At 41.0% G+C, this 14,114-nt stretch overlaps 1 protein-coding gene across 2 annotated transcripts in view; it reads right to left on the bottom strand.

The window, feature by feature from the left end:
* Window positions 1–14,114, bottom strand: part of MEGF10 (multiple EGF like domains 10) — an 85,911-nt gene that overhangs the window by 8,554 nt on the left and 63,243 nt on the right. For both annotated transcript variants that reach the window (XM_039567355.1, XM_039567356.1), the window contains 9 exons: window positions 10,735–10,881; window positions 8,559–8,693; window positions 8,076–8,204; window positions 5,398–5,526; window positions 4,170–4,298; window positions 2,216–2,344; window positions 1,486–1,722; window positions 427–554; window positions 134–257 (listed from right to left, as the gene is read on the bottom strand). In XM_039567355.1, coding sequence (XP_039423289.1) covers window positions 134–257; window positions 427–554; window positions 1,486–1,722; window positions 2,216–2,344; window positions 4,170–4,298; window positions 5,398–5,526; window positions 8,076–8,204; window positions 8,559–8,693; window positions 10,735–10,881 — 1,287 coding nt within the window. The remainder of the gene's footprint in view (window positions 1–133; window positions 258–426; window positions 555–1,485; window positions 1,723–2,215; window positions 2,345–4,169; window positions 4,299–5,397; window positions 5,527–8,075; window positions 8,205–8,558; window positions 8,694–10,734; window positions 10,882–14,114) is intronic.

The following is a 14,114-nucleotide window of genomic DNA, read 5'->3' as shown; positions in this document are numbered from 1 at the left end:
GCATCAAACTGTTCCACCATTCCTCACATGGGGTCACTTTTTTATCTCTTCCTGCCTTAAGGGATGCATCCCACACAGAATGAATAACATTCACATTCTCTTCTGGTTTTTGTTTTGTTTTGGTTTTTTTTACCGAGCTCATTGAGGTAGCCACCGTGTTTCCAGTCTGCTGGGAGTGTTCCTGTGTAGTCCATGACAGCACTTCGTTTTCCAGGCTCCATATTTTTCAGGTTCACAAACAGCTGACTGGTTTTTGCCTATTTCAAAGAAAGATACAGAATAAAATAAAAATGAAACTGGTGGGAAGCTGCTGATTTTCCAGGTGACAATCAGGAAGAGCAAAAATAAGCCAAACAGGAGAGATGAGGGAACAAAGTATAATAAATTAAAGACTGACAGAGAAGTTTCCATGTTTTTCTGCTTTACCTTTGCCAAGGTCAGTCTCTCCATGTTGGTGACATGAGGTGGGCTAGAGCACTGGGTCAGAGTATGGTAACTAGGGTTAGAGAAATAGTGGCTGTTGACATTTCCACCATTGGTATGAGGGATGGTTTCTGAAAAGAAAAAGGAAGGGAAATGAACAACTGAAAATAATATGGCATTTCTTTCTTAAGGTATGCTTTTGACAGTGCTGTACTGATTTCAGAATCTGACCTAGAGTTTCTTAAAGAAACCCCAACAAACACAAAACTAAGTATCTTTTTTATTCATTCAAAGAAATGAGGGATAAGGGGCAGTAAGTGACAAGTCGTGTCCTCACTTTCAGCAAGGAGCACTCACAAGTGCAACCTGCTAGCTTCTCTCTCTGCTGTGCTCCCTTGCTCTGTTCTTCTTGTCTATTCATCATTATTGTCACTTGTACCATCAAATCTGCACCAACATCTTCTGGTGCTTCAAGAACACCGGGACTTCTGCTGATTTGCTTTTTCTTCACTCTGACAAGTGCTCCTGCTGCCTCCTTCAGCTGCTGCTTTCCTTAAGAGTGGTGTTCAGAAGGCACCATTGCCTGAAGTTCCACGTACCCACTGAATCCCAACTCAGAGGCACTTCAATAGGCCAAAAACTCCTGTTTGTTTCATTGCTCCTTCCCTTAATTAGTTGCAAACCTTTTGCTGTCTGTTTCGCTGCGGAATCTTGCCACAGATAGTGTGAAATCCTGATTTTCTACACTCTTTCTGTATTCAAGCTGTTGGCACTGAATTTAAAGTCCCTTGTAGAAACCAGATTTTGCCACACTCCAACTGTATATAAAAGCAGGCACAGAGGAATAGAAATGTCCATGTTTAATGCAGAAAAAACATTTGAGGGTGCAAAATGTTGCACAGTAAAGTGAGGTATGTGCAGTATTTTCCTTACAATTAACACGTTTTTCCAGGGTGAGACACCAAAAGCAGAATTATGTGAATTCAAGCCCCGTTAGGGGCAGATCTGAGCACAAAGCCAAGAGATGGAGGAAAAAAAAAATCTGTTCTAAACGTCACTTACCTGAAATGGTGTAATCTGCATTGATGACCCTCATAGCAGGGGTGTAGGTCACCGTGGGCATGTGTGTCTCCTTCCCTTTCTGCTTCTGCCTGTAAATGATGAACAGCACCAGCAGGAAAAGCACAACCAGGACAAGAATGATGATGCCTGCTATGGCTCCTATCTGGTAGGAGTCAGCAGGGAGGGCAGTGCTGGTACGGCTGAGACTGTTCAGGTTTCCCACTATGATTACACCAGCTGGAATGGAAGAAGAAATGAAAGTAAGTGGCATAAATCGAGAGGGGTCACGTGTCAGGAGCAGGAGACAAAATCTCACTTCTAAATCTAACTGTATTTAATAATGCCAGAATAGAACTCTATCAGAAACCAACCCTAACCTTAAGGAAAAACACTCAGAATATTCCCAGAAAGAGGTATTTTCATTAATCTGAAAAAGCAGGAATGTTCCCTGGGCAAAAACATGGGGCAGGTAAAGCCTATGCTCCATCAGCAGCTTTCAGCAGCACAACCCTGTATTTCATGCAATCTTCACTTGAGTACTTTGCTCCAATTAATTATCACTGAGGCATCTAATTTAAAGCCTACAAAACCTACATAAATTACCAGAGTGGGCTACTTAAATGCACTTGTCAGATTTATTTACTGAATGATACAGGGATGGGTGTTTAATTGGTGCATCCAGCCTCTGTGTGAAACCATTACAGTTAATTTTATTGCGTCTGGGCTTCACCTTGATCACACCTGGCCCCTTTCCAGCCTGGGCTGCAGTAACAGGTCCCCGTGATGTGGTCACAGGTGGAGTTGTTCAGACAGTCACAGATCTGGCGGCATCCATACCCGTATGTGCCCTGGGGACATTCTGCACAGAATAAAAACAAGCAAAAACTCATTAAAAGCTTTGGAGTTACAGGTCTGCAGCACCACATGAGTCTAACCCCACATATTCCTGTCCCTGGTCAGCAGATGGCAATGTGTTGTCAGAATCAGATCTCTCCTGGAAGGGCTCCTAAGAGGACCCCTCAGTGTGCAGGAGAGAGAGAAATTGTATTTAGATGTATATTCATCCTTTACCTGCAATGTTGCTGATGCTCAGGTGGTGCAGTGAGGGATCAAGCGGGGAAAAAAAGAAGGCAAAAAAGAGAAAAAGGGTAGAAGGCAGTGAAGAAATGGGCAAGGTGTGAGTAAAGAGCCAGAAGACTCAGATGCCAGTGCATGAAAAGTCACGTAATCATGCACGTGGAGCCAGACACCTGGATGGAGTCCTGTGGTGTGACAGATGTGCTGATGTAAAACAGCAAGAGGAAAGGGCCATAACAGTGAGTCTAAAATGCACCACACATTTATAGAGAAATAAAACTGCTGCCCATAGTATGCTCTGGTACTATAATGTATACACTGAGAAACTACCAACAGGAGAAAAATGCTAAATTACGGAGAATAAGGTAAATTGGGAGAGTTGTACTTAATTATTTTTCTCCCTGAATGACTTGAATACAATGCTTAATTACCAATCAAAGTGTCTCCTACCTCATGTAAGTATGCTGGTGGAGAATTATCCTACACTGATGAGAATTATTTCTTTCATACTGCCACCTCTTGGTACTGTGTGGCCCGTCACATTATAGTAGTTCTGATGGTTTCAGCAAACGCGGTATTTCTTCACCTTTTGTGACTCAATTTCCTGAAACTTCTCAAGAGTTCTGCAACTATATTTACTTCTTTTTGTCTTTTTAAAAGAATTTAACTCATCTTTCATGCATTCCTAATTTGGAATAATTTACAAAATAAAGTAACACACTGGGTGCCAGAGAATGTTCTTGCAGTCTTGACAATTCCCAACTCAAGTGAAAAACTTCATGTTTATGTACCTCCTCCTTCTCTTGATTATGCTCAACAAAACAAGATTATAAATACTGAAGTAAATGGGTGGGCAAAACCTATTATGTCATAATACATTTTGGCATTTTAAGATCTAAATTAGAATTAATACCAAAACATTTAGCTTAACGTTGTTAAATCATTATTATCAACTTGTAGGATAAAATACAAAATCTGTAACAGAGTTAGATTTGCCAAATTATTCAAAGTGATGTTTTGACATCAAGAGACTATCTTAAAAAGTCATCTCTTCCTGAACATCATTGATGTTTTGAGGAGAAACACAGATGTCATGAGAATGCACAAATTTGGGAGCACAGCTTCGTAAAGTCAGCAAAGGTTGGACAAACAGTCCTGTGCTCACGAGCCTGATTTTTCTTTCAAGGTTGTACAACATTACACCACCAGTGATGTCAGTGGTGTTATCCCTGACCTTCCTGAGGAGAGAACCACACATATGAAAACAAAATGCCACCTACAACGGTTTTACAATCCAGCTGTGCTGTAAAACCACACTGCGAAGATTGATTTCATCCAGCACTGGTGAGTTAGTCCTTATCTCTAGTTTTCCAGCTATTAGCTGTCACTGTGGTTTATGCTAATGGACACATTTTGTTGCTTTCACAGGATGCTAATGACAATTCCTTGGATTCATTTTGTTGCTTTTACATGACGGAGTAATTGGGTGTTCCTTTAGCGTTACAACCAAACACAGTGCAAAGAAACCACCAGCTCCTGAAGCTCTCTGCCCATCAGTACTCCCTGTGCCCCCACAGGCTGTGTCCCAAGGCAGAGGGGGTGCTCACTGTGCTCGCAGTGCCGCCCCATGAAGCCCGTCCGGCACGTGCACTGCCCGCTGATGTGGTCGCAGTCGGCTCCGTTCTGGCACTGGCAGATCAAGGCACAGTCCTTCCCGAAAAACCCCAGGGGACACCCTGCAATACAAGCAAAGGGAAGGGGAGAGAGGGGTGAAACAGCTGCTCTGGGAGTGGAACATTCTGGTTCAGTGCGGGACTCACTCCTGCAGCTCCAGAAATGGAGTGTTCTCATGGCACAAGGGACCAAGACCTGCCTGGTCTGAAGGGGTTTCAAACACACATCAGGCAAAAATGGGGTTGGGAAATGGTGCTGGCAGCAGAGGTTCTGAAAAGACAGCAGGGACAGCTCCTTGAAGAAACGGGCTTCAAAAGAGATTTGAGGGAGGAGGAAGAGAGCAATCTGGGAGTCTGTCCATTAGTCAGTGAACCTCTGGACATATTTCCTTCATAGTTTTTGTTGAAGCATTAAAAAATCCAAAATAACAACATATTGTACCTGAGCTACTCACAAAGAAACCATTTCAGTATGAAGAAGACACACCACTGCAAAGAGATCATTATTCACCAGCAGGAAGCAAAAAACCCCTGATAGCTGACAGCTGAACCAGCATAGTTAATGTCTCCCAGAACTGCATCCATATGGTCCTATGATGTATCTGTTATTTCTTGCCACTGTGACATTACTCATTTGAAACAGGAGTTCTGATTTTATACAAAACATGTATTTGAACAATGAATGCAAAACAGTCAGCAGTCCTATATTTCTTGAGGTGAAATACAGGGGCTGAGGCCAGGATCACAGTCAGCGAGGCAACCTGAACTGAAGGTAAACCAAACTGAAGGTGTAATATGGCAGAGATAAGAAGCCAACTTTATTAATATTTATTTCTAACAAATGTTTATTTCTCAAACTTCGTATGAAGTCTGGCCAGCATGTAATGACGGCCCCATACCTACACCCAGTCACTGCACAGCTGTTTTGCTGTAACAAAAAGCTCTTGGGGAAAAAACCCCAAAACAGTATTAATGTATTATTAAAGGAAGAAAATTCCAGAAGAAATTATGATGTTACAGTCTAGTGAAGTCGTCTTTCAAGGTTCTAAAGGAAACAGCTTCTGTATCAGTATTTGAATTACAGATGCTGAGCTCCAAGCCGTTCTGGAGGATAATTCTGTCACTGGTGTTCAGACGAAGAATGAGCACAAAATCCACTTACTCTGTGTGCAGTAAAGGCCAGTCCAGCCCGGGGTGCACTTGCACTCCCCATCGTAGGCACTGCAGAAAGCTCCATTGTGGCAGTTGCACGTGTGGATGCAGTTTGGTCCCCAGTGGGAAGGTGGGCAAGCTGGAACAATCCAGAGCAATTAATTAACCTCAAATGACAAAGGTTCCTTGATGCACATGAATGGAGCTGCTTCCATGCACACATGAGCACTGCTTTGTTTGGTGTTTGCTGTTTTTCTCCCAAGTGCATGTTTTGGGCTGCTCTATTCTGAGTAAACAGTCTCAGATTTATTCATTTATTTCAGCTAAGGCATCATTTTACTTCAGGTAAAAAGCGACGAAAAATATTAAATGTGTGAAAAATGCATACTTGATACTCAGTAAGTAGGACACTCATAGCAGCTTTCTCGGAGAAAGCCATTAGGTTTCCTTTCCTCATTTATTTTTTAATCTGCAAACAGTCAAGGGGACACAGCTTTTAAATCTCAAAACTGAAGGAAAACAGAGAATGTGAAAATCCTGTATAGCCTAGAGCTTTAGACCCAGTACTAAGTTTGCTTCTCCTGCTTCCACTGCTAAATTCTATGTGTTTGCCTAAATGTGGTGAAGATAATCAAGTCTGTACCTTAATCTGGTTAACTCAGTTACTTCCATGGGTCCAATAATCAGTATAATATTTCTAAACCCCAAGTAATTATCCACAGAATGGAGATTATTTTGCTCGCAATCACGTCGACTCATTATGAGACAGAATTTACTGGCTGCTTTGGAAATGTCGTGATGGATGAATCTGATGCTATGTGCTGCCACTAGAACTGCAAAGTGGTTCCAAAATACTAATTACTATTCAGAGACAGCAAAAGATAATTTTCTTCATGGTAGAATATCACTAAGTGAAGAGGGTTCTCTAAGAACAGACCCTTTCTGTTGAGTAGGATTCTCATCCTGAGGGGTTTTTTTCTTTAGTAAAAGAAAGCAGTACTTTAAGTAGTACTGAGTATTTTAAAAATAAGTAGTAAAATAAATAGCTCTTTAGTACTTTAAAAATAGTTTTATGGAAGTGCAGTGTCAGTATTTCACAGGAGAGAAGAAACTGGTCAGACACTGAAGCCTTGCTTTTATTTCTGTGTAAATTTAAAAGGCTGGTAACTCCTTACTGTTTTGTACTGCTTTGATTGCCTGAGACCAATAAAATTCTTGAAACCTTTAAACATTTGCATAATGATTCATGTATATGTGGGCTGTATTTTTCCAAAGTATCATCTTTTTTCCCAAATTTCAGTTCCTTAAGAACTGTATTACCATGTATTGAAAAAAAGCACTAAGTTTGGGTTTTTGTTACTTTCACTTGTGCCTTGTAATAATTTTTGATTAGTGTTTTGTGTTTGAAACTAGTGGTCAGCTAAGAAGGAATGAAAAATCACATAAAGGCAAAAGGTTAGAAGTTTAAAAAAGGTCGCTGGTTCTGAAAGAAATTAATGGAATCATTATTTTCCATGTGAACGAAAGGCCTTTATACAAAGCAAATAAACTTCCTCTGTTACGGTCCGTGAGCACAGCCTCAATAAACACTTCCATTCATATTGCTGGCACCATTTTCTTGATATTGATTCAGTGAGTAAGTCCCTCCTCCTCCTAAATACCCCTATTCTGCTAATCTCCCAACTACCTACTTATTTTACTATAAAAACAGGGACCTTTGTAGCCGCTGGCTTCCACAGGAATGGGCCCACGATTTATTTTGGTATCATACTGGGCTGTGCATGCTAATCACTTCACAGAATTTAGCCAGGGAAGTTGTTTTTAGGGTTTTTTTCCCAAACTGACCAGATGTTACCCTGCACTTGTACAGAGCCTGGTAACCAGGGCCAGTCAAACCGTAAACGATACAAACCAATGAGCCATGTTATTAAAAAATGCACCTCTCTGGAAAACCCTGCACAATGTTTGATGTATCAGGGTATGGTGCAGCTTCTTTCCTTCACAAAAATGGGTTGACTGAAATTCTGGCACGTGTGTGTTTCAGACTGTGTGGATTTTAGCACCTTATGGGATTGGATATGCTTCTTATGAGAGTTTTCCTTAAAACAATTCTTTCCCATAATTAGTGAATTGCATAGATCCATCCAGGCATATAGAGAGTGACTATTTAATAAAATAACTTTACAAAAAGCAAGAAAATTAGGGCCTTCGCTTCTTCTTTTTAAGTCAGTAATGAAGAGTCCACTGAGTTTAGAGCACCAAGACAATACTCACTGAGTGAGGCAGAATGACATAAAAAATGTCTATAAATGTGAAAACATTTATAAAAGGAAGAAAGAGAATCCATTACAGAGTTACAAGCACTTAAAAAAAAGGTATAGTGACAAATTTCTTAACAAAATGTTCAAATGCTTAGTGAGAACAAGGATGGTTGTGCAGCCAGAGCACCAAGCTGCGTCCAAGCTGTGTCCAGGAAAATCTCACCTTTGTTCTTGGCCTGGACAGAGAAGTTTAGGATCTCCCCATTATTTACCATGAAGTCCTAATTTCTGACTTAAGAGAGTGTTTCTTTACCAAAGAAACCATAAAATTTAATATACCATAAATTACCATAAAAATGGTAATTTAAATAACAGGACCCTGATTATTTGTTCTAAAATTAAAGGGAAATAAAAAGCTGGTACTTACGCTGAGAGCAGTCACTACCAATCCATCCAGGGTAGCACTGGCAGGATCTATCAATAGGATTGCAAGTCCCATTATTGGTGCAGGTGCATATTCCAGCGCAGTTCTTCCCAAATCTGCCACTGGGACACACTGAGAAGGCATTGGCAAAATTAGAACTCCTTAGTGATCAGAACAAGACCTTACTTTCTTCATTTCAGGAGAAAACAACCAATATTTGGATCAAGAGGTATTGCTTAGCATAAGGTTAAAGTGAGGTGTTATAAATTATGGTGAGCACAATATCCACAGTCACTACACAAATAATGCAATTCAGAGTACAGAGGGCTTCATCCTGAAGGATGAAGCAGCTTAAGATTCCTGATTTATAAACTGAACATTCCATAACAGAAAGTATCTTTGGTTTTACAGCTCCCAAGTGACAGAATGAAAATCATTCCAGCCCTTGGTGTGTACATCCCACGGAGCATTTATGGCCAGCTGTACCTTCATTGCAGAGGGCTCCTGTGAATCCAGGCAGGCAGTCACACAGGCCAGTGATGTGGTGGCAGGGGCCACTGCTGTGCACGCACTGCGGGCAGGTCTGGCTGCAGCGGTGTCCGTAAAACCCCGGTGAGCAGACTGGAACCAGAGGGGACAAAGTGTCACTGCTGCCTGCCAGCAGCCACCCTGCAGGACACTTGCTCCTGGCTTGGAACTGGCTCTGCTTTCCAACCCCAGTGGTGGTCACTGTTTGTGCAGCTCAGTGATTTAGACTCCCAAAACAAGATCTGCTCCTTCTCCTCAAGGATTTGGTGTGTTCTGGTTCATCATGACTTTGTTGACATTCCACTACATGTCAAGCCACCCTGAACTTGGATAATGTTTGGAATGCATACATACTTTTTTTGGCTAAACAAGGACGTCTTTTGAAGCACATGTGAAGTAACAGAGAGGATAGTTTTATCTCTAGATGAGTATGGTCATCATAGACCTTGATTCCTGATGTGTTTCCTAACTTGGAATTCAAATAGCCATAACTTCACTGGATAAAAAGCACAGCTGTTTTCCAATCAACCTTTCTTTTACGTGGTCCAGAATCACCCTAACTTTCAGAGAGCCTGAGACCAGAAATACAGAGTTGTCCCGTTAATTGTGTTGCTAAAAGCATGAGTTCCTCAAAATGAAAAAGAAAAAAAAGGGGGGAATAAAAGGCTGCTTCTCCTTTGTTGATCTAATCCCTTTTGGCATTTATTTCCTGATAAATTAGAATATTATGTAATAGATCAAGAAAAATACCTGAACAGCTGCAATCAGCACTACCAAACCACCTTGGAATCTTTTCAATATTTTACTTTAATTCAAGAATCAGTCTTTTAATTACACACTTGATACCAAGTTATATGGCCAGGATCTCTCCAGAGAGATTAACCTCCCCAAGTGAAACAGTGCCAAAAGATCTTCCTGTTTACTGAAAAGGCACTTTCTGACCAGGATCCAAATTATTCGTATGACCTTTGTCTTCCCAGCCTGCAGACCGTGCCTCCGAGGGGCACTGGACTGGAGCCTCCTGTCCAGGTTACAGGCACAGGTCCAAAACACAAGGGAACGTTTTTATGCCAGTGTTACACTTTGGATTCACTGATTGACTGCAGGGCTCTTGGAGATTAGATAGTGAGAACAATTACTGCTCACAGTCAGAAATGCTCAAGGAATACTAATGCAACACTAATGTGGGATTTAGCAGTGCCATGTCACAACCTTCAGCTTGAAATTTCGCCATTCCTGGACTGATACAACTTCATCTTCCTCTGGTTCTCCTTCTCCCTCTCAGTGACCATTTCAGGTCATCTCCTGTATTTTAAGCCTCTTTTGGAAGACCCAGGAGCATCTTTGCTTGTCCTTAACCCACCTGCTCCTGGAACCTGTTTCTGGGAGACCTGCTCTGGAAGCTGGGCTCCCCTTCAGTTCCAGAAAACTCACATTTCTCTTCCCTGAACACCTTTCCCTCACAGCTTCACTGATTCAAACTGAAGACAGCTGGACTACTGGAAAACTGTGACAAAGCTTGGGAGGGCAGACTTACTGTTTCCCTCCCTGGTTCTGGCATGATTTTCCTTAGTTCATCTGTATCTCTCTTCCTGCAATCTGAATTTTACACAGGCAAGTTTTCCAAAAGGAACCAAGGGTACATTTGATATCCTCTACTTACTAGGAGGCCTGATCCTCCCGACTGTTCTTACAAAGTAAGTGTTATAAACTCAAATATTAACTAAGCTGATGATTCCTACCAGGCTTTTGGTTTCTGAAACTCATGTGTGTTTTATTTACCTGTATTACAAACCTGACATCATCAGTCATGTTTGGAAATGCTTTAGAATGGAATCCCCTACGATATTTCTTGGGAAGTCATGTCCGTAACAATGCCACAGCACAGACAATGAATAAAAGGAAAGCTGTACCATAACAAGAAGAGCACTAGGAGATAAAAACACTTGTTCATTACAGATAACACTTTTTTTTTTTTCTGTATATTCATGTATTTTGACAAAATGTCCAGTCAAGGAGGGTTTCCTAGTCTTTCACACTACAGTAAGCAAGGCATTATGATGTTGTATATGATCTGTACGCCAAGCAACAGAGGGAGAAACAGAGGTTTTTAAAGCATTTATGTTGTCCTTACTTCTCTGGCAAGTGGTGCCTCTGTATCCTGGTGCACACTCACAGATCCCATCATCTGGAGAGCAGGATGCTCCATTTTTGCAATAACAAGGCAAGGAGCAATTTGGACCCCACTGTCCCTCAGCACAGACACTGTCACAGTGAATACCTGCAACCACAAACAAAACATCTCTGAAAAGCTCTTATGCAGTTAGGTTAAAACTTTTGCTTCACAGCACTGATATTTAAAACACAGCTCACACAACCTGTTTATCAAAACATCACTAACATCAGGAAAGTACAAGATGAACTTGCATCTCTGTTCCTGCCTTCCCCCAGAAGAGTGAATTTCCCTCATATTCCTCATATTGATGAGATGTACATAAATGGCTTTTGCTTCTTCCACAGTGGCTGCTTCAAAACAGCAAAAGATTTTTGGTTTCAGATTTTACGTTTGGGAAATGCACAACAAAAGGTATTGCAGGAACTTTTCCTTCTGAGAATTCTTTGTGTCTGACATAATTTTTGTGTAATAATGGGGTGCGGGACACTGGATGATTTCTAATTAGTGGTGAGCTGATTACTGCTCAGCATCGTACCGGACAGAAAAATGTAGTGCACACAAAGGGTTCCCAAACACACCATGTGAGCATTCCAAAATGCTTAGCTGCCACAGTGTTAAGGATGCTGGTCAGCCAGTGCTTTGTTTAACCTGCTTTGGTATAAAATTGATTGTAAAATGGCCACAACCTGAATCTCTACACATAGATCACAATACAAACTACCCATTGCAATCATCCAATCATAGTTTGTTTGATGGGTTCTTTTGTTTGTTTGACTGTAATTTTTTTTCTCAATGCAGCAACATTAAATATAATTTTCCTGCTTTTTAAGAAGCACTGTGCATGTTAAATGCCAGCAGGCACCACCATGGAACTCAGACCGTATTGTGTCTGCAGCACTTTGCATTAACAATCAAGTTTTATTGTAATGCCTCTACTGAATGAACCCTCCACTAAGGGAAAAGTGGCCTGGATCCAACCACAAGCATGTCTCGCTTTGTAAGTATTTCCAGCAAAATATGCCACAGGTTCACTGGCTGCCAGAGTCCTAAAAAAAGCAAAACAGTTTTACATGTGACAAGGAAAAAACAAAAATCTTTTAACTTTGAACAGCAAAACCTACTGCTTGTAAAAATCCTGAAGAATAATTACATGGTGTGCTGATAGGTCAGACTCAGAGGTGACTCCTCAACACCCCCAGCATGTGCCCCTTGCAGAGCTGCCCATATCTAAAGACCAATTCTCTAATTAGAGGAAAGGTGGAACTCCACGCTGTTGAACTGTTTTTCTCTGCAGGACAATCAACATTCTGAAGAATCAAATATGTGTTTGAACAGATTGCCCCAACCTGTGCCAGCAAGACAGAAAAACACTTGACTTTAAAAATCCAGATACTGACAGATGGTACACAGGCCACCTAAAAGCCCTGATTGCACAATAATCATTAGCACTGACCTAAAGCAATCCTACTATCAAAATGAAAGGCTGCTTACATCACTCCTTTTTCACTTTTTGCCTGCCTAGACAATGTCATTCTCCTGTCTCCATCTACATTGGAGAGGGAGTGCTGACTTGTTTCTCAGTAGCCCAGTTCAACCTTTTCATTAACTCATTTATGGATCCATGGATTAAAGAGAGAGGTTTGATTTTGAGAGTTGCTGGTGCACATGAGCAGTATGACATCACTGCATTTAATTTTTATTTTTTTCCCATAAACAAGACCACTTCTTCCAGCTGCTGCTCTGCCTGGTGTTCCCAAACTTGAGAATTTGGGTCTCTGTGAAAGCACAGGCAGAGCATCTCGGAGCTGTGTCCACGTGAGGGTTATCTGCCGTATCTCACATAGCTGCACTCGGTGCACCCTGCTGGAGAAAAGACATTTTTCACAGCCTCAATGGGTGTCAGCGGTGCTCAGTGTATAATGGTCACTATTAACAAGCCAGTGGTTGCCAAGAGCTAGCAAAGTGCATTATCTGAGATTATGTAGACCAGTGACATACAATAACACCAGGCTCAATTATACTGCCTTGATCTGTGCACAGAGGATGCTTTATGACAGCAGAGTGTCCCAGGGTGATGCGGGCACACTGGGATGGGGAAGACAATGGGTCCCATGCTGCACAGAGCCACGGGGCTTAAAACAGCCAACAACTACCACTAAAAATGAAAAGAAGGGGAAAAAAGGCTCCTTCAGTACACATCAGGGAAAATCATCCCTTAAGGAAACTGGGAAAACCTGCCTTTTATCTCCCACTTTCAACCCTTATGAGGAAGTGAAGAGTGGCATCACTCTACTTAGTAAATAAACAGTGTACACTAAATACCACAGAGTAATAATGATGACAACATAACATACTGCAAGAGTGCTGAATACGATTCTGTTTCACTATAATTTTATTATATTCACTCTTGATCATAAGGAGAATGAGTTTCACTCCTTTGAGTGTCAAGAACAAATGTAGCAAGGCAGAAATCATTTAGTGATTTACTGCATCTCTATTAAAACAGTTTTCAGAGTCACTCACTATTTATTTATGTTATTTAGGTAAGTTCACAGGGCACTTAAAAATACCAAGTTGAGTTTCGTATCTTACAGCTGTAAAAACCAAACATGTATTTTTGAGGAAGAACAGGTTAGAAATAATAAAGGGATTTAAAAAAAAGAATTAAAATTATTTTCCAGAGTGATGCTTTTTATGAAATTTCAGCAAAGAAAGCTATGCTTTGATAGAAAAGCCAGAAATTGTTCAGCAAAAAAGTATTTTTACAGAACTTGCAAAGAAAGATTAGACTCAGCTTTTACAACGTTACCAACTGCTTTATGATTGCCACAGTTTCACGCAAGTATTAATCTCTTACACAATAAAATTGTTTTTATTACGTTTTCATGTTGGTTCTTATACTGATAAGGATATCTGCAAGAAAATGTTTTTGCCAGAGCTATGGACAAAGAGCTCTTTGATGGCCTTCACAAGTTGCTAGGCAATAGCTGAATGGTCATGATAAACTTCAGCTAAGCTGCTCTGAAGAAATGCTCGTGCATTTAATGCCCAGTGCTTTATGCTGGGGGCCTCACATCCAAATCAGCATTCCCCCAGCATTCGTAATTGCATGAATGAAGTAAGGAATGCTTTAGGGACACCACTGCTTCTGCCCATGCTAGCAGAGTATTTACACACTCCCCATGCTATATTTTTAAGTTGAGGCTCAGTGATGCATCCAAGTCACATCAACAAAGAGCTAATTTGTTTTAGCACTTGAAGGGGAAAAAAAAAAATTGCCAATTATTTCTTACTCTCTTCCCCAGCAAATTTGCTATTGGAATAAGTGTTGTTTTCCA

The sequence above is a fragment of the Corvus cornix genome, chromosome Z (assembly GCF_000738735.6).
Source record: "Corvus cornix cornix isolate S_Up_H32 chromosome Z, ASM73873v5, whole genome shotgun sequence".
Taxonomy (NCBI): Eukaryota; Metazoa; Chordata; class Aves; order Passeriformes; family Corvidae; genus Corvus; species Corvus cornix.
The sequence above is the reverse complement of the archived record's forward strand: the minus strand, read 5'-3'. Positions and strand labels throughout refer to the sequence as shown.